The sequence below is a fragment of the Prinia subflava genome, chromosome 2 (genome assembly GCF_021018805.1).
Source record: "Prinia subflava isolate CZ2003 ecotype Zambia chromosome 2, Cam_Psub_1.2, whole genome shotgun sequence".
Taxonomy (NCBI): Eukaryota; Metazoa; Chordata; class Aves; order Passeriformes; family Cisticolidae; genus Prinia; species Prinia subflava.
The window spans coordinates 46,485,624-46,505,070 of record NC_086248.1 but is presented as its reverse complement, the minus strand read 5'-3'; the positions used below and the strand labels follow the sequence as shown (position 1 = coordinate 46,505,070).

Genomic DNA, 19,447 nt, shown 5'->3' with positions numbered 1-19,447 from the left:
CAGCCATGCTGACTGCTTTTGATGCAGCCCAGGATTCAGCTGGCTTTCTGGGCTGGAGTCATATGTTGCCAGCTCATATCCAATTTTTCATCCACCTGTACCCCCAAGTACTTCTCCACAGGGCTTCTTTCAGTTCCTTCATTCTCCAGTCTGTACAGATGCTGGTGATTGCCCTGGCCCAGGTGCAGGACCTTGCACTTGGCCTCGTTGAACTTCATGAGGTTTGCTCAGTCCCACCTTTCAAGCCTGCCAGGGTCTCTCTGGATGACATCCCTCCCCTCCAGTGTGTCCACCACACCACTCAGCCTGGTGTCACTGGCAAACTCAGTGAGGGTGCGCTCGATCTCACTGCCTATGCCATTAATAAAGATCTTGACCAAGGTAGGCTTAGATGAGATATGAGGAAGAAATTCTTTACTGTCAGGGTGGTGAAGCACTGGAACAGGTTGCCCAGAGAATCTGTGGTTGCCCCATCCCTGGAAGTGTTCAAGGCAAGGATGGGTGGGGTTTTGAGTAACCTGGTCTAGTGAAAGATGAACCTGCCCATGACAAGGGGCTGGAAACCAGATGGTCTTTAAGATCCCTTCCAATCCAAACCACTCCATGATAGTCTGATTAAATTGTTTATCATTCCTGATGATTGGTGGCATTAAAATCCTTATTGCCTGAACCCTGTGACACTTAGGCAGGTCTCAACATAGAGTAAAAGATTCTGCAGATTCTGATGCTCAGCCAAACTGTGGACACAACTTGTGGCCGCATTCTGGTGACAGGTCACATGAAGGGCGGTAGACAAAGAACAAAAGTCTGCTTTTTCTTTGTGTAGGGGTGGTTTAATGTTCCACATCAAGTAGCTTCAGTGGCTGTTACACATGATCACTCTTCTCTCAAACCACACTTCCTACGGACATTGAAGATGGTAATCTTTATCTGTCTGTCAGTCGTGGTCAGATAACAGACACAGGCTTTTATTGTGGTAGAGTGACCCACACAAGTAGCTGCAGAAGAGCAAAGTGAGAATCCTCACAAGGCTTTCTCTTCCTGGAAACACTCCAGGCACACAGAAAGGGGAAGCCTTAAGTATCTCATCTGTTTTTTGCGTTATATCATTGCAGACAATCTTTCTGTATGGACTGATAGGGGAGGAGGAGCTGAAGGACTGGGAGAAAAGAAAAACTGTAAATAGCAGAGCTGGAAGCCTTTCTTAGGAGAGGAAGTAAAAGAGAGAGGAGGAAATGAGCTTGGGATCTGCTTTTTTGTTTTGTTTTTATTGTATAAAGTTGAGGGACCAGCCAGGTTCAACCCTGGTGTTTTCCCTGGTGAGTTCTCAAAAACTGTATCATTGATGTGTGGGTCTTCCTCTTTTTTACTCATTTTGCTCATTTCAGGAGCAGCACCACCAGGTGGAGAAGAAAATCTTCAGCTTAGTCTTTTATTCTCAGAATAGACATTGTGGCATCCTTGATCTGGTTTCCTAACATAACTCATCTTTCCCATGGAAAAAAAAATATTCCTAGCTTCTCTTCTTGCTGTCCCTGTGCAGAAAAAACTCAGTGTTGCCTCAGTGTTCTCTGACTTCAAAGTATGCAGTCCCAGAGCATGCTAGAGCTTGGATATTTAAGTGAGTGGCAAGGCAGGAAGCTGTAGTCCTGACAAGTACATTGAAAGCAGGTCCATGCAGCCCCCTAAATTTTAGAAGCATGTGAGAAAAGGAAGAGTGGTTTACATTAAGTTGAGGGAACTATGCTAGGAACTCTTCTGAATGTATTGTGGCCATAAAGGACTGCATTAGGCTGTTCCTGGGGTTTTAAATTAGTATCTTCCATAGGACAGATGTTTTGTGCATGTTATGTGCAAAGAGCCAATTATATACACAAGTCATGTAAATTAAGGCTATAAATGAAATGCTGTGTATACATTTACATTTTGTAAACGTTTAGAAACATTTATCTTGCTTCATCCTTTTCTTAGACAGCATGTATCAGCATTGCTGCTGGGAGGTGGGCATGTGTTTGGCTGGGGTTTGGGTTGTGCTTTGTTTCCTCTCATTGTTTTCTTCACTGAGGAAAGGAGATTGGATAAAACTCTTTTCTGGTCTCTGTTGACATCAGCACATTTGATCTGCCTGCGTCCAAAAGAATTATGTCAAAGCAATTGCCTGCATTTGTTTCTTAGCGTGTACTCCAGCAGCACTGTTGCTTGAGGGTCAGACTGGAATACATTAAACTGGAATTGGGGCAGAAACTGCAGCCAGCCTCAGGTCAATGATGCCTCTTGAGATTTGTGAAAGTGACACTTCTGGGGTTCATTGCATTAAATTCCATAGCATTTCTGTGTCTAGTCTGGGTGAATTACAAAGGCAGATGGGATGGTTAGTTTCGCATTCTCCCATTTAATTCTGTGTCTGTGTGCCTAGAATAAAAGGAAAAGCCTTGCATCTGATTTATTTTGCAAAATTTCAGAAAAAGACTTTGTAAAATCCATGTATTAAAGCTCTTTGCTTCTATGTAGTTTTTTGTCATTTATAGTTAGGAAGATTGTCACAGTTACTTCATTCTGTTTCTGGAGTCTGGCTGATATGATCCTTGGTACATCTTTTGACATAAGCCTTTACAAGGTTTAAAAACACAGTTGTATGTGTGCTTAACATCCTCATGCTGTAGGATGTAGCTGGGGTTGTGCCAGAGGACGAGGGGGGAAAAATGCATCCAGGAGGACAGAAAGTATAAAGATGCAAAAATGCAGGCTCTGATTCATCTTTTATTAATAGCTTTGAAACCTTGTCCTTGATCAGCTTTCCCTAAACTTCTGCTCTATTAGTGACTAAAGAGTTGCCAATCACAGTTTTGAGTGATGAGAACTGTTGATAGGAATGCTGGGTGTAGCAGAGCTGAAGTGATGGGGGGCGTGTGAATGCATGTACACACACACATACATACACACCACACTTGGACAGACCTTTTCCTCCCTAAAATTTTTACAAACGTTCTTGCTGTGATTCACTCTGCAGAAGCTTTGTACTACATGTTTACTGAAGACAGGATGTTTCTTTTATGTCTGTAACATTTACTAGGCTGTGCATGCTGTGTTTTAGCAGGCATGACTTACTGAGCATAAACCAAAAGTTTGAAAAACACATTTTTTCCACCTGTTGAACATAAAAATAACCATAATTAAATTTAATTAGATGTTTTTATGAAATAACGCCTTCTAAATCTCTGGAGTGGCATATGTGAACTAGTCCTGAGCTCAAGTAATTGAGATTATTTTGTCTGTTGTATTTGCAGAATTTACACTGCAGCATTCAGCCATAAATGGGTTCATTCCAGAAACTTAAAATGAGATGATGCCAGCAACTGGCACAAATCAAACACTTCCAGCCTTCCCACTCCTGCACATTGATAGGATTAATACTTTCTGGCCAAAGGCCCAGGTTAAGACAGACAACACGCAGAAAAGCTTGTGCTGCCTCCTTAAAAAACACCAAATTTAAATATTGGCAGGCTGTGAGATTAAGCAAATTCAGTCACCAGGCCCTCACAGCTGAACACACGGTTCTCAGGAACCGAAATGCCCAACCCCATCCTTGGAACAGATAGCCAGAAGCTTTCTTGGCAGCACCCAGTTCCTTCGGCATGCAGAAAGGGAAGGAGAAGACACGTAGATGTCCTGCGTGACCTGGGGGGCTTCTGCAGGAGTAGTGCTCATATCCATTCATTCTGGTTAAAGGATCTAACTTGTTTTCCTGAAGAACATAGCTAGTCCACTGCTTCATCCTAAAAGGGTGAATTTGGGAGAGGAAATATCTGTGAGGTATGGAGGACTCTTCCACAGCATAATTTTCTGAGGTCACTTTCTCTGGCCGGAGGGTGCTGGACAAGGTACCAAGGCACGCAGCAGATGAAGTGAGTTGCTGAAACAGGGAGCCACCAGTGCTTTCTCAGTGGCAGAGCTGTAACAATGCCCATCAACTTCCTAAAAGCGCTTTCCTTGGCATTCCAGTGTGAGGAGCTTTGTACTGTGAGGTTTTGTGTGCATCCAGGTGCTGGGAATAGAAAGAGGCTGCCTGCAGATCCTGCAGAAGACAGACAGTTGGGTGCCATCCGTACTTAGATGGCACCTCATCCCCAAAAGCCTGGGGTTTCCCTTGAGATGTTTTGTAAGCTGTGAGCAGGAAGGCTGGCAGGATTAATAGCCTGCAAGGAGAAGGAGAGTTTCTTGGTGGCAACACAAAGCACAGTGTGATGCAGTGACGACTCAGCTCACCTGCAGGAACTCCTCCTTTGTAACAATTAACCCAAGCCGTGTGGGCGTGCATCCTTTTTGAATCAAGCATGGGTAGTTTACCAACTTTGCAGAGGTAGGCAGTACCTCGTAACCTGTGATGCAAAGGGTTAATTACTGGTTAATTGCCTGTAACACATCATTCCTGAACAAGCAGAGCAAACTTGCCTGTCCATAATCTGGATTGGAATAATTTTCAGTCCTGATGCAATTTCTGGAGTTCCTAGATCAGAGCCTGGTGTTATCAAATTTATTCAGTGTAAGAATACTGCTACACCATGAACAAAATAACAAAATTCCCTCTAAGATTTTGGTTTATAACTAAGCCTTCTGTAGCCCAGTGTTTTCAGTTACTTAATTTCTCTTCCCTGAACACTCTCCCAGGTTTTCCAACAGTTTTTTTGTAAAATGGAGCAGCAGAACCTGATACGTTATGCATGGAGCAGAGGAACGAGAACCAAATACAGGGTCACGGTAACCTACCTACTCATCTTCTGATTTTTGTTTGTTTGTACAGCTGAGGCTCACATCAGCCCTTTTGGCCACAGCCTTGTGTGGGGAATTCATGTCGAGCTGATTGCTTCCCAGGACCCCGGGTCTCAATTCTCTCTGCTTTGGAGGATAGAGTCCTCTCTCTCCCTCTCATCCTGTAAGTATGGCCTTGCCTTCTTTATTGTGATAAGGTGATTTTGTACTTGGCCATATTAACACCTAAACTGGTTTCTCCCCTCTTTCTACAGACTCCAGTTGCTCTGTGCCAGGCTCATTCTTTCATGGTTTGTTTTGTGCCATTCCCAGTCTCGTGTCTAACCACAATGACTTAACTTTAATCCAGGTCACTGATAAGGCTATTAAATAGTAAAGGGATGATCACCAATGCCTATGGAACCCAACAGGAATCCATTTGTTTGCTAATAGTTTCCTATTTATAGTTACACTTTGGTTTCCTTAATTGATCAGCTTTTTAATACTTCTAATATGATTGTGGACTCAGAAGTGACTTCAGTATAAAATAGGTTTAAGGTTTTAGCCTGATCTTATATGGTGCTCTCCAGCAATGGAGTCCTGCTCTCCACGTACAGATGGAGACACTCCATACAGGCTTCAAAGCCTTCATAAAGATACTCTACAGAACAAGTCAAATTACGTAGATTTATAATACTGTTAGCAATGCTGCCTTCATCAAATGAACTTGTAATTTTTGCAAGAAATTACATCACATTAGTTTGACAGGATCTATTTTCCTTAAAGCCAAGTTAATTGACTTTAATTACAGAGCTTTGAAAAAAGTTATTAATTAAGGCCGATGTTGGTTGTTCTATCCCCTACAAAATACTGGAAACTCATCCAACTGGCCTGTAATTACATTTTACCCTTCTTAAATAGTAGCCCAGTACAAGCCTTCTTCCTGTCCTTGGTCCTTCCCCAGGGCCCAAGAGCTGCTTTAGATGCAGTAGCAGCTCCAAGGCTTCCTCTGTAAACCTTCTGAGACAAGTTTATTTCTAGCAACTAATCTGAATCACCCAGAATCATTTATCTGCTGCTTAACATGCCCTCTCCAGGGGCTGCTGTGGTGGGAAGCTATTTCATTATCATCATCGTAAACAGATCATCCAGACTTCTACCTGTGTGCTAACAGGAAACATTTGCTGAGTAACTTCTGCTGCTGTCATATTGTTACAAACGATTCTACAATTTTTAGTGTTCAGGATTCATCTTTCATAATCTGCTTAGAAAAATTTAAAATGTATTTCTGATTTAATGTGCCTTGATTTTTTTCTAGTGTCTTCTTGATTCCTCTATATAATCTTTATTTTAGCTTTTTTTTTTGCTTCTTATTATCTCTTCCCCTTTCCCCTTTCATGTACCAGTTTTCTGTATAGCATTTATATGTTTTTTCACTTCCCTGGTAAACCCAGCTGTTGGGTTTTTTTCGTTGTGTTATTTTTATCTAGCCCATTTCCATGGTTGTAACACTGTAGGCATTTAGGAAACGTCTTAAACTGTTTGCAGATGTCAGCAACTTTCTGTATGTTCTGCCTTCAGCCTGATTTGACTCCCACTTGCTCTGGTTTTGTGAGACTGCTTCTCAGAAAGCATGCACTAGGCTTTTAATTTATGTATCTGTAAAGAGCGTACGCTCACATATCGCATAAAATTCTGCTCTGGATTTGATTGCAGACAATGTTAGCTATTTGCACAGGAAGTGTTGGTCCTTTTCAGTCTAAACAACCAGTAACCTTCTGGTTGGTGATCGTTTCCTCTCTACTGAGACACAGTCCTGAGCAGGGATGCTCTGGCTCTGTGCTAAACCACAGATGACTCAGAGGCAGTTCAGGTGTAGCTACATCACGCAACCAGCGGTGAGTTGTGTTTGTGCCAGCTCTGCAGCTCCTGCCCACGGCAGCCCCTGGCTGGGGCAGGGAGTGGGTCCTCTTGCATGTGGGTGGGTGCTTGTGTGACCACTGTGGGGTTTAGCTTGTGTGTGGTGGAGTTCAGCTCTTCACCTTGTGGTGATCATGCCATGATCTGCTCCTGCTCCCTTTGGTGCTGTGAGGCCAATGTTGTAGATAACTCATGTAGCTAACTAGCAAAAGCTTAATTTCACAGGGTTAGAAAAGCCAATCCTTTTTTGAATTTAGGGGTTAGTAACTTGTCATTCATAGCCCTTTGGAAAGTACAGGCCTGTGTTAGTGCTAGTGACATAAGGTCTCCAGAGTAACACAAGAGGGGATTTTGTACTTCTTGTATGTAAGTGTTGAAGAAGCTCATCATCCCTGTAACTCTCCGAGATTATTTATTTCCAGGTTGTCAGTCACTCAGATGTCATTTGTGACACAAACAGCCTGGCACCACCCTCTCCCATCTGGATTTTTTTAATTTGCTACAGCTGTTTCTGTTAATAATGTAACAGTCTAGTTCTGTTAATAAAACAATATAGCTGTTATTTTTCAAGAGTACCATTTTGCATTGCTACTTTATAGGCAGAGGGTTTATCCATTTTTTTCAGAATCCTGTAATTAACATATAAGCAACTGAAAAGGGTCCTCTTCTCACAGCCTTTGCTTTGGTCAATGTTCTCCTCGATATCATGGTTTGTGTTGAATGTGCTTGCCATTGTTTATTTGACCTGAGTCTCCCAGCCAGCCTGGCTTAGAGTGTCAATTTGTTCCCTAACAAGAGGTCCTTTTCCCGTTACAACACAATCCACAAATCTGACATGTGTCCCCTGTGCTGTGGGAACAGCAGAGTTGCAAATTTCAATGGCCTTCAGTTTTTTTGTCTCGTTGTGCTAAGAAACAGAGAGGAACTCCAGACGAGGTCTCCAGATCTCCTGAGTTGTCAAGAGTTGTGTATTTCGCCAGGTGTATCACAGAACAGTCATTTTCAGTGGAACCCTCCCTGTCTGCTCCAGATTACCATCCAATTTTGCCTTTTTGTTTTAAATACACAGAAATAGAGAAGCCTCTGTGGACTCTTCCTCACTTACTGAGGGTGTAGAATATACCTTTGGTCAGCTGGGTTCAGCTTTCCTAGCTCTGTCCCTTCCCAAACCTCCCCCTGCCTTCTTGCTACAGTGGCAGAGTGAGAAAGGAAGAAGGTCTTGATGCTTTGGGAGCACTGCTCAGCAATAACTTAAACATGGGTGAGTTATCAACGTTGTTTTGGTGACAAAGCTGAAGCACACACAGCAGGGTTTGAAATTCTGTGGAGAAACTGAGCCTCATCCAGACACAGTAAACTTACCTAAGGTGTCCTCTAGCAGTGAGCTGCTGTCATACACTGAAACCACAGTGGCAACAGCTGGGTTTGACAGAGTGGGTCTCACTAGAGAACTTTCCTGTGGGTGTGTGCGCGTAGGCAGAGTTTCTGTGTGTCCCCATTACTGGTGTAGTCAGTACCTTCAGCACTCACTGCCTTTATCACAATGTGGTTGCCACCCAGTTCTGGGACCACGCCTGTCAGCATCTTTGCTGTTGTAGTCAAGCCAGCTACAGTGATGGTGAGAAAGCTGGGGGTTTCTTTGTGGGCTGGCCACAGGCAATTTGCTGGTGTTTAGGAAGAAGAGTGTTTTTTCCCCCAGTGTAACTGGACAAATAAGAGATTTAAATAACTCTATTAAAATGTTAGCAGGAGCAACCTAGAAGAAATGAGAGTCCCTTCAGGAAGGAATGCTGTCTGGGAGGGTTTAAAACTAAATCTCCTGATCTGAGACTCAGCTTGCTCCCTTTTTCTTGCTGTCACATCCCCCAAGTTCTTCAGTCACAAAACAGAAATCAGACAAGGCAGAGAAGAGGTTAGTTTCATTCCTGCATGGGTGAGGGAGGATGAGGAAGGGCAGTGAGGGGTTTTTTTTTGAGAGAAAATCTTTTTTTATGCCTCTTTCATAGTCCACAGTGTCAAACAGGCAGAATTCCTTTACTGCGTCCTTCCCCTTTCCCCCCTTCCTTCCCTGCCCATCCTGATTCACATTTGGCACTCTGCTCTGTGCCGCTCCCATACTGTGGGTCAGATGAACACCCATTAATCCTGGGTAGAATCTAAAAATAAGAATTGAAAGAAAAAAATCAGAACAGTGTGAATCAACCTGCAATCATCTTTCTGTTCTCCTAATGGGAGAAAAAAAAAAAGAGGAAATCAGTGGAGACACTATTTTATTTCTTCTCTTTCCAAGACAAAATTATCCTGGCATTTGCAGCAGTTGTTCTCTTGCTACAGGTTTTCTAATTTACACACTTAAAAAACACTTTAGAGTTTAGGTGCATTAGCTCAAAATGCTTATGCAGACCATCCACCTGCTTCTCTCTGCTCGTGAATAGAGCTACCAGAAGCAGCCTGATGAAGGAGGAATGTAGCTCGAAATCACATTGTTGAATTTACATGGTGCTCTCTCAGAACTGGGGATAGATCCGTCCTTTGCAGGGGTTAGAGTAAGCAGTGTGTTTACTGTATGTAGCTGCTGCCATTAGTTCTTAATTCCAAAGATTCTTTTAACACATTTTAAAGCATTATAAAAAAAATCTATGTGCAGTTTTGAGTCTGACTTGCTCTTCAGTTCGAGAGCATAAAACCTGCAGGCCTTCCTTCTGAAGTTAGTTACACATAAGACTTTTTCTTTTAGATTACAAGTGAAGTTGGGAAGCTGGTGGGAAAAGAAAAAAAAACCCACAGAAGAGCCTTTCTCAGAACTACTCTGTTTTTCTAGGGCATCTTTTTTTTCAAAGTAATGAAAGCCCGGAGACAGTGCAAGGCATAACTCAGTTACTGTAACTTTAAGAGATTGCAGCATGAGCCTTTAATTGCTTCTTGTGTTTTGTTCTGGTTTGGTTTTGCTGAAAGGGATGTATCACAGGGAGTGGAAGAGAATTCACTGTTTTTGAAAAAGATGAGGCCCTGACATTCACAGTCTTGGCTGGCAAAGAAGCTGCACAAACCCAAAAGGGCGGAGATCTGTCCTTTCACAGGCAGTTTGGAGAGTTTATCTTCTCTCCTTGCACTGTGGAGCTTTTGATTACGGCTGCTCAAACAGCATTGTGGTGATGCAGCTTCCTGTGGCCTTGCCAGGTCACGTCCCCACCAGACAGCTACCAGCCAGTCCCACCACCACAACTGCCCCTCAAAGAACACGTGGACGTGGTTACGTGGTTATTGTTCCTCCTGCCCAGCTGGAACACTGACTTCCTTTTTCCTCTCTAACTTGTAATAAATAGATCATACAGCTATATGGAGAATAAACAGATTGTCTGGGTTGTAGTAAATCTCTTGCCAGAGAGGGACCAAGACATTCATCGCTCTTCCTTCCTGGCCCTGAGTGGCCACTCGCCCTGCCCCATGGACAGCTGTGCTCACAGCCTCTGGCAGAAGCCAAGGCTCTGGTTGTGGCTCAGTGAAATCCTTCAACATGCACCTTCTCTTCCCTGGTCCTGACCCCTGAGTTTGGCTGAAATTAAACAGGCAAGGTGAAGCCCAAACCTTCGTTTTTCCTTTCGGTTCTGGTCCCAAAGGGGAAAAGAAGGAAGGCAAGTGCAGGACCCCGCTTTGCAGGCATGTGTTAAAACTTAAACCTTGTCTGTAGCATCAGGAAGCTGTTGTTTCCAGGGCTGTGTCCTCAGTAACCCAGTAATGGGGAGGAACAGCAGGGCAGAATGTGGCACTTCAAAGCCCCTTCCAGGCTCTGCTCTTCTCCCAGCAGCTGGAGCTGCTCCCTTTCCTCAACCCTTTCTGCCACCATTGTAGAGAGCTTCCAAAGCAACTGTAAGCTGACAAGAAACAATAGTAAGAGCACTCCAGCACTGTAAAAGGCATTTGCTTTGAACCAGGGCAGTATGGCAGCAGGAGCTCAGCTAAGACTGCTCTTCCTGCTCCTCCAGCCATGGATGTTCATGGAGACTGGGGAGCAGCCTGACTTTTGACTGCTACAGATGAACAATTGAACTGGGTTCTTTTCTGCTCAGCCCTCTAAAGCAGAATCTGGGAGTGAAGCATTAAAGGTCTCCCTTAAAAATCAAATTATGCAGCCCAGGAATTTTTGAGTGTTGTTTTGAAACATACTTGAAGTTTTGCCCTGGTGTTTCTGGCCTTTTGTTCAGGAATATGACTTTGTGTGTGTGAGATTTTCTGCATGTCTTTAACAGTCAGAGGACATCCAGTGGCAGTACTTGTCTTCTCTGATTTACATTTTTTAATGCAGCATGACAAGTCTGGTGCACATGTAGATTTGCAAGAATTCTACACAAATCTCTGGCTTTGTTCGAGGCTGAACCAGATCTATCACAATGCAGTAAAATTATATTCTTTCTAGAATCGACCTTAGTATAAAAATTATATGTCTATATAGTAGCCTGCAACCCACAAGCCTGAGATGTAATGGATGACACCCAAGAGTTTGAATTTTAAAGTAATTGTTGTCTCTCTCTGATCTAAAAATTGTGGAATCACGGCTAAGCTGGAATGTAGGCAGTCCTCTAAAATGTTCCAGAGTTAATAGATTAAAAAAAAAAAAAACAACATGCTGTTTTATTCGATTTCATTTGAGTTGGCTTTAAACTGCCACAGTATTAATTCTGGAAATCCAAAATGCTCCCATCAGCATAGATATGAGTCAAAGAGAGGTCAGCAAGCAGACAGCATGAGAATTACTGACCTACATAAGACTGGTTTTAAGTGCCTGTTTGTTGCCCAACTTGGAATGCCTTCCTAGTGACTCGTAATGGTCAAAGTGGGTGAGTGAGACTTTTCTCTTGGGAGTTTAATGTGTCTCAGAGCTGTGTTTCAAAATAGGTAATCCATCAGTTTCTCTCTAGGGAGCTACTAATAGGGCATGGAAAGTAAGACATTTCAACTTCAGGGTAAATTTCTGTGTTGACTATTCCCACTATAAAGCCTGCAAGAGGCATTCTGTAGTCATTTTCAAAGTCTCTTTAAAAAATTCTTGGAGTTCTTATTCTTGGAAAGCCTCTTCTGTCCTCCTTGAATCTTCACGGTAACTCAGAATGTGGCATTTTGAATATTAAATCCTACGGTAGCTCATAAAATTTGATTTATTTGATGTCACAGACAGATAGTTCTGTGGTGCTTTCAGCAAAACATAAAGCACCAAGAAGATGGCCCTTAGAGATTTGATTTTTCATAGACATGCTGGATGCAACTTTTAGTTTGATTTACCACAGAGACTGAATAAAAGCCAAGGATTTTCTGCATCTGATTTCCTTTAAACATAACTCTTTCTTAACTCAGCTTCCTTGCCAATGCTTTCCAAGCAAGATCTGTAAGACTTGGTCAGAAAAAGGCAGTTGCCAGTTCCCAGTCATCCAGCCTATTATCACTTTCATGGTTTTTACCGAGAGAAGTTGTCTTAAAAATGCGCCATCGGATTTCATTCCAGAGAAATCCAGGAGGAAAGAGAATGCACCCTGCTGGGTCTGAACCTGCTCTCCATCTCCTCAGCAGGCTGGAGCCCTCTCCTGGGCCAGTTCCCTTTCGTGTGCAGGGGGTTGGAGGACAGAGGCCACAGCATGGATCGAAGGGTGCAGGGTAGACAGTTTTTTCCCTGCATCTCCCAATACTCCTCTCTCAAACACTCTTATGACCTATTTTCTCTTACAACTCTAAAAAAAGAAGGTTCTGAAGATGTACCATAATTCAGAATTTCAGCTGTGAGTTCCAAAAGCTTATGAGAAGGCTTCTGATGCTCGGAAGGAGTGAATATGCACCATTCTTCCCCCCATCCATATGCTTACTACTGCAGAAGCAAAGGTTAATCAGTACTCTTTGCTTTTCAGATATCACATGTTGGAGCTTTTACTTTTAAAGTAGAAGTATAAAAAAAGGAATTTTCCTGCTACTCTCAGGCTTTTCCTGTGCTTTGATGAGCTAGCAAAGGACGGCTTTTGTTTTTGTTAACGGAGTGGATGTCTGGCTCTGTTGGGTGTTTCAGTTTTGGCTTCCATTTTGTATCAAGAACAAAAAGAAAAACCAAAGGAGGATGATTTACAGTAATAATAATAATGTTAATACATCTCCTTAGCCTTCATCTGTATCCTACTTGAAAGTGATTAAGGTGCTATGACTATATAAATGATTAATAATGATATAATGAATTTTATATCCTTGTCGACTAATGTTTCCACAATGTGGGTGGAAACTACTCTTCTAGTTAGACACCTGTTGGATTGCTTGCAATATAAATGCTGGAGTCCAAGAAATGTAATAAGAACAAGAAAGGAGACAAATAACATCATGTTAATTTTTCATTTCTCTTTAAGGAAGTTTTAAAACCCATGAAAATGGGGGGCTTTATGTTTTCATGAAAACATATTTTACACTGCCCGTAAAAACACAACTTCAAAACAAACAAATTAAATTGCTTGCATTAGAAAAGTTTGTTTTAATTAGGCCAGTTACATACCTTTTAACATTACCAGTGTCAGATTATGATAATGCTGTGTGACCCGTAACTCACACATCTGAGAAATGCTGCCTTTCCTGCTGGAAATGGATTAAAAACTTGTTCCCTTACTGTAAGATGCACAGCATTTTGGATGAGCAACATTGTGTGCTCATCTCCAGAGAGTTTAGTGTAAAACAACTCCAGATTTTGTTTGATGATCTCAGAGCTGGCTGAACAATTCCAGCCTTCCACAGCTCCAAATGCTGACATGCAGGGAGGGAGATGAAACTTTTTGGATATTAACATCCTGCTCTGTTGTACTGAAGGAGATTAGTTTTTGGATTCCATTCATTGACACAAAGGCCAATGCTGAGTGGAGATGATATTTATTGTCTATGAAACCCCTGAGTAAGCTGAAATCACTGTAGGCATGTACATGCATACGTGTATTCTCTCACATTTAGCCAACTCCCCACGATGCTGTTTCTTTGAGCCAAGAACAGACAACTTTCAGGGACTTGGCTTCAAAAGATGTGTGCATGTAACACCCTCTGTCACATTTTACAAGAGGCTGCAATCAAGCAGTCTTTATACTTGGATTGTCTAGACACTGTGACAGTGGGAGGGGCCAAGTGAAAGAAAAAGCTCATTTTGTCAGTCATTCACTTTGCATCAAATCCTCCTTCCCTGTGTGCTGCCATTGCCAGCACAAAGATAAAGCAAGCAAAAACCTAACAAAAATCCAGACATTCATAATTCACTAATTCTCTATACATACAATTCCTAGTAATAAAAACCCAAACCATTTTTAAGCTACCAGTACATATGTATACCATCCCCTTGTTTATTCACTTTTTTCAGAATAAATACTTCTAGCATTTTTTCTTTTTGCAGCTGATTTATCATTTCAACTTTTTCCTTATCAATGTGTAAATGATATATGTAGGGTTGTCTTGTCAGCAGTTGTAAATTTGTATGTGAAATATTCCTGGATTTCAGTGGGGATTTTTTTCCCCTGCTCAGCTGAACGTTTGTGAATGAGCAACAAGAAAACCACTTTCCCTCCCACTGGTCTCCCAGATTTCATGTTTCCTATCTCTTTTTTCCTTTCATTTTCTTCTCTACTTTTTTCATGAAAGCACATGGGAAAAAATAAGAGGACAAACAGAGCTGGGAGGGGAAAGGGAGGAGGTGATAGAATTTCACAGGGATGTAAGTCTGCAAGCCAACAAAAAGGCTGTGAAATTCTTCTTTAAACAGTAAATCCTGCATATCATTTAGTTGCCCGGAGGTGAACAAGCCCATGTTGCAGCTTTTAAGCAGGCTGATTTAATGGCTTACTCTTCCCTGCTCAGGTGGTCAGTGCCTCCTGTTGAGCTGGTATCTCCCACACAGCGTTTGCTCACTGCCCGCATTTTGCTCTCTGCACATCACAGCCACGCTTTCACAGAGGTGTAGCAGGGTGCCAGACTCATCCCTCCTGCCCAAAGCTTTCTGGGCTCTGCCCATGCCAAGAGCAGGGAGATGAGCCATCACCCCACGTGGTCCTGCCTCACTCCCTGGCAGTGCTCCTAGGACTCCTTGGTTCTGAGAGGAGCCAGGGAAACCTCAGTTCTGAGTGTCATCTCCAGACAAAGGGTCTCCAGAGCCACGCCATCCTGCGCTGAAATGGTAAAAGCAGTAGTCATGATTCCACGAGCAGTTTTTCACAGCTGATATGAAGCTGGCCAGGGCACCTCTGCACCTCTCATGGTCCCTGTGTGCTCACCTGGTGTCACTGCTGGTCCTGGGGATGCACAGTACTCGGCATCTCCAGCTCCAGCCCAGCATCCAGGGTGAGCAGAGGCGGGAGGTCAGCATGGCTACTGCAGAAGTAGTAGCAGCAGTGTGTTTTGCAGCTTCCAGGCTGCAAACTCCTTTCCCTCAACTAGTTGTTGCTTTAGTTTCTTGAGGGATCCCTGCTCTTGCCACCCATGCAGCAAGTGAAATATCAGGAGTCCATTTTTCTGTTCTTCTGAAAAGACTTAAACGTTTTGGTGAGGGAACCCTGCTGAGTGGATGTGGTGTCCTGAAGGGAATAAAGAAATACAAAAGGGGCAGTTTTGAGTCAGCCTAAGAGCAAGAGAGGGTAGACCCATGCTAACTGCAGGCAATACAACTCCAGGAAATAAAAATAAAATTACAGAATAACAGAATCATTTAGATTGGAAAAGACCTCTGAGATCATAGCATCCAGCCTTTGATTGCTCACCACCTTGTCAACTAGACCATGGCACTGAGGGCCATGTCTAATTCTAAACCCTGGCTGGGTCTGATCCCTTGGTAGTCCTGTGTGTGCCTTGTGATTGCACTTGAGGTGATCCTTTCCATAACTTTCCTGAGCACCAAGGTCAGACTGACAGGGCTCTGTTTTCCCAGATCGTCCTTCTGGTCCTTCATGTGGATGACTATCACATTGGTCAAACAAAATGGTGCTTGTTTTTCTGAACAGACTTGTAGAATAACTGGAAATATCTGCAAACTGTGGAAAATACCCTTCAACAGAAGTGTTTTTCTTTTTAATTAGGCAGGTTAGATGTGGGAAGCAGGTATCCAGACTGTGGACTGTCACAGAAAAACAGGGAGCTGCTGCATAATTTTTCAAGCATTAGCACTGGTGAAACATTCTTTTTCTGAATCCCATGAGTTTGTCAAAACCAATTTCCTGTATTGATGTTGGGGTAAGGAATAGAAAATAGCCAGCCTGGCAGAAAAATTAGGAAATTTTAAAAAGCATAGACCTTTTATTTACCCAAAGTGACAGATACTGTCTGAAATGTGAAAAGAAATGGGGAGGAGTGGATAAATGTACTTAACTACTTTTTTTTCCATTTTCTGCATTTTCTCCCTATTTATATATGCTGAAAAAAATATGTCTAGTAAGTAATTTTTTAAGATTTTTTTTTCTGCCACTTCTCTTCCAACCCCACTGTTCAGAGTATGTTGTTTGTGTGCCAGGCTGCATTGAAGAGTCACTGTACTGGTTCAGATCAAGGATGCATCCAGACAGGTATCTGATTCCCTAGGTTCATCACACCCAACTCCAGAAAGTCAGGTTTTGTGTCTACGTTCAACTTGGGCCAATAGGAAAGAGTTCAGTAACACCACCACATGGATTAGAGAAGGTTAGACCTAGCAGATGAAAGGCAACACCAGGTAACAGGACTAACCTTGCAGGACTGCTTCTGAGATGTGGCCAGTCACCCTCTGTCTCCCTCCACGCAGACAGAAGCAGACACCTAAAATAAGGAGAGGTTAACCCAGCCCCCATGAGGGTGCTGAACAAGAGGTTACAAGAATTAAAAAAACTTGAAGCAGCCTTTTTGAAGCTGTAGTTTTTGAAACCCTCTCAGTTCCATCCTGTGCAGAATCTGTGCTTGGAGTTGCTCTGCATTTGATGTGTTAATTCTTCTGTGACTTTCTCTAGTTTCTTGATGTGTGTACCTTTGCCAGCCCCACCTTCTGTTACCAGTGGTTTTAGCTTTCAATTTGGTACTGCATGAAAAGGAGCTTCCTTTCTTCTTAGCTGTGCTCCCTCTGATAGCTCCCTCCTACCTTCCTGCTGTAATAATTCTTGGCTCACTGTGGCTGCTTTTCTGCCTGCCATGCAGAGCTCCAGCAAGGGAAGAAGGGTTTTATTGCCTTCAGGTGAAGTCCACTCCTGTGTAGCTGGCAAGGTAAATATGAACCACAAGCTAAGTGCCTCATTCTGTGTTCTGAGGGCAGTCTTGAACACCTCCGGCTGCACTTTTTTGGCTGAGTCCTTTGCCTGCCAGTTGCATCTTCCTGGCAAAGGGTGAGCAAGATGAGTTTCATCCTCTCTGTCCCTCTGTGCGAAACATTGCCTGTCAGGGCTCGACCAAGATCTGTCACTACCCTAAGAGCACTCAGGACCTTCTTCCCCAGGCCTTGATGGAAAGTTCCTGAGGGAAAGTTTCTATGTGAGCTATTTTCCAACATGTTGTTGTTCATGTTCTAATCACTGCAGGTTTTTTTTTTCAAAGTACTTAACTTTTGAGCAGGGAACTTAATTTGAGCCTGATCATATGTGCGTTTGGAGGAGATCTGGTGAGCATCAACATATAAGCACCTATTCTTTCCTTCCTCTCCTAGGATTTTAGATAATGGGCTGTGTGCAATGTAAGGATAAAGAAGCAACAAAACTGACTGATGAGAGGGATGGCAGTTTAACTCAAAGCTCAGGCTACCGCTATGGGACAGATCCTACTCCGCAGCACTATCCCAGCTTTGGTGTGACTTCAATCCCAAACTACAACAACTTCCATGCCACAGGAGGCCAAGGACTGACTGTGTTTGGTGGAGTCAACTCCTCCTCTCATACAGGGACGCTGCGTACAAGAGGAGGAACAGGTGAGCTGGAAAGTCTTATTTTAGTGCTCGTAGTGTCAATCATGCACCTACAGCAGAGGCTGCCTGCCTGTCTCAGCATGTTGCTTTTAGGAAAAGATATTTCATGAAATAGTGGGAAGAATTGAAAGAGGGTGGAGTTGGGTCTTCACCCCTACCTTTGCTAATTTGCAGGTTCACTTGGGGCTGAGAAATTATGTATACGTGCCAAATTTGGCTAATTGCCTCATCTCTCTACCAGGGAATGTAAAGTGTAGGCTGAGCCACCTCAAGTAGTTAAATACTTGGCATGGCTATGTCTAAACTGTCTCTTCAATTCCCTTTGCTTGTGTGGGATCCTGTGACTGTACAGAGTGAAGGAGGTGGAGTGCCCACTGGCTGCATAAGACCAGAGAGATGAGAATCGTTCAGAAAGTTGGAGGTTTCAGTTTGGTTTGCTCCTCAGCAACTGGAGTAGTTTACCTATGGCTTGGCCACAGCATCTCTTGAGGTTCCTTTCCCTCCTGTCTTTTGTGATGGAGTATAACCCCCTGTCTTTTTCTTTAGGTGTAACTCTTTTTGTGGCGCTTTATGACTATGAAGCAAGAACAGAAGATGACTTGAGTTTTCACAAAGGAGAAAAATTCCAGATACTTAACAGCTCGTAAGTTTTAGGCTTGGGAATCTACTTTTTAATAGTTTCAAACTTAAAATTTTTACAATAATGTTTGCTTATGTTACTACTAAAATCTGATGTTGGATATTCAAGTATGGAGATTTAATCTATGCTTATTTCCTCATCCTTGCATTTAGTGCACTTTTGAAAAGTGCTGTATTGTTGGGCAAAAAAACTTCAACCACATGCAGCTTTACCTTTAAAAAAGGTGTTAGATTGTGTGATTTACTGCTTAGATTTCACAGCAGCCCCACATTCAGAACTGAGACTACCAGCTCTGTACTTTATCAGTAGCTACAGAGGTTCTGCAAGGCATGTACTAACTCTTTTTCCAATCTGCTGCAAGTATCCCTGCACAGAAATGACCTAAAACTGGTTCACAAAATACTCATGTGCCAAGCTTAAAAGCATTTTTATCCTTTAAAGGTAGGTGATGCAGTCAGAACATGCTAGGAAGTTCTTTTGCATCTGACATGAAAACCACATTTCCATCCTGGAAATCTTCAACTTAAAATTAATTTTATCAACTGCCCATAGAAAAAAAAATCCCTTAGTGATTTAAAAATAACTTCTAAAACTCACTGTGCTACTGACCTATACCTGAACATCTTGTAGTTCTTAGCTAAGAGCATAAAGTGGCAGGCTCTGTGTTATGTTCACTACTGCTATTATATAGAGGTAAAAATGGGTTAACAACCAAGTATGTCACTTTCTAAAGGTTTTGTGATATTGGTCTTCTCTTTTTTTCTTATAATATGTGACAATGAGGCAAATTCACCCCTGGTGCAACTGTTCATTTTAATATCGGAACTGCAGGGTTGGAATTGGCTCAATGTGCATTGAAGTTTTTTTAAAAGGTCAGGTAATTCTGTGGAATATTTCATGAAACTAAACAGCTTTGATGTAGATGAAAGCTCAGAAACTTCAGTTACGAGCTGTAGAGGGAGCAGCAGTTTAAAACCTTTCTGCTTCTAAATTAGGGGTTGGAAATGAACCCTTTTTAAACCCATGATCCATTTTTGATCGCATTGCCTTGTGCTTTCCCAACATTGCACAAACTGTGCCATAACTTCAAACAAGAAGTTCTACACATTATAAATACCTTGTACATGCCAGTTGGTGAAATCTGGCAGTGCTCACCAGCACTTACAGAGCAATCACCCTTGGAGTTGGTGAGACGGAGGGATTCCCCTTCATGTTGGGTGACTGCA

At 42.6% G+C, this 19,447-nt stretch overlaps 1 protein-coding gene across 5 annotated transcripts in view; it reads left to right on the top strand.

Moving 5' to 3' along the window:
* FYN (FYN proto-oncogene, Src family tyrosine kinase) overlaps nucleotides 1–19,447 on the top strand; it is a 139,499-nt gene that overhangs the window by 80,389 nt on the left and 39,663 nt on the right. For 4 of the 5 annotated variants that reach the window (XM_063389830.1, XM_063389829.1, XM_063389825.1 and 1 more), the window contains 3 exons: nucleotides 4,802–4,933; nucleotides 17,327–17,584; nucleotides 18,128–18,224. In XM_063389830.1, the coding sequence (XP_063245900.1) occupies nucleotides 17,338–17,584; nucleotides 18,128–18,224 (344 nt within the window). In that variant the 5' untranslated portion in view covers nucleotides 4,802–4,933; nucleotides 17,327–17,337. The remainder of the gene's footprint in view (nucleotides 1–4,801; nucleotides 4,934–17,326; nucleotides 17,585–18,127; nucleotides 18,225–19,447) is intronic. The other variant, XM_063389828.1, reaches the window with a different exon arrangement.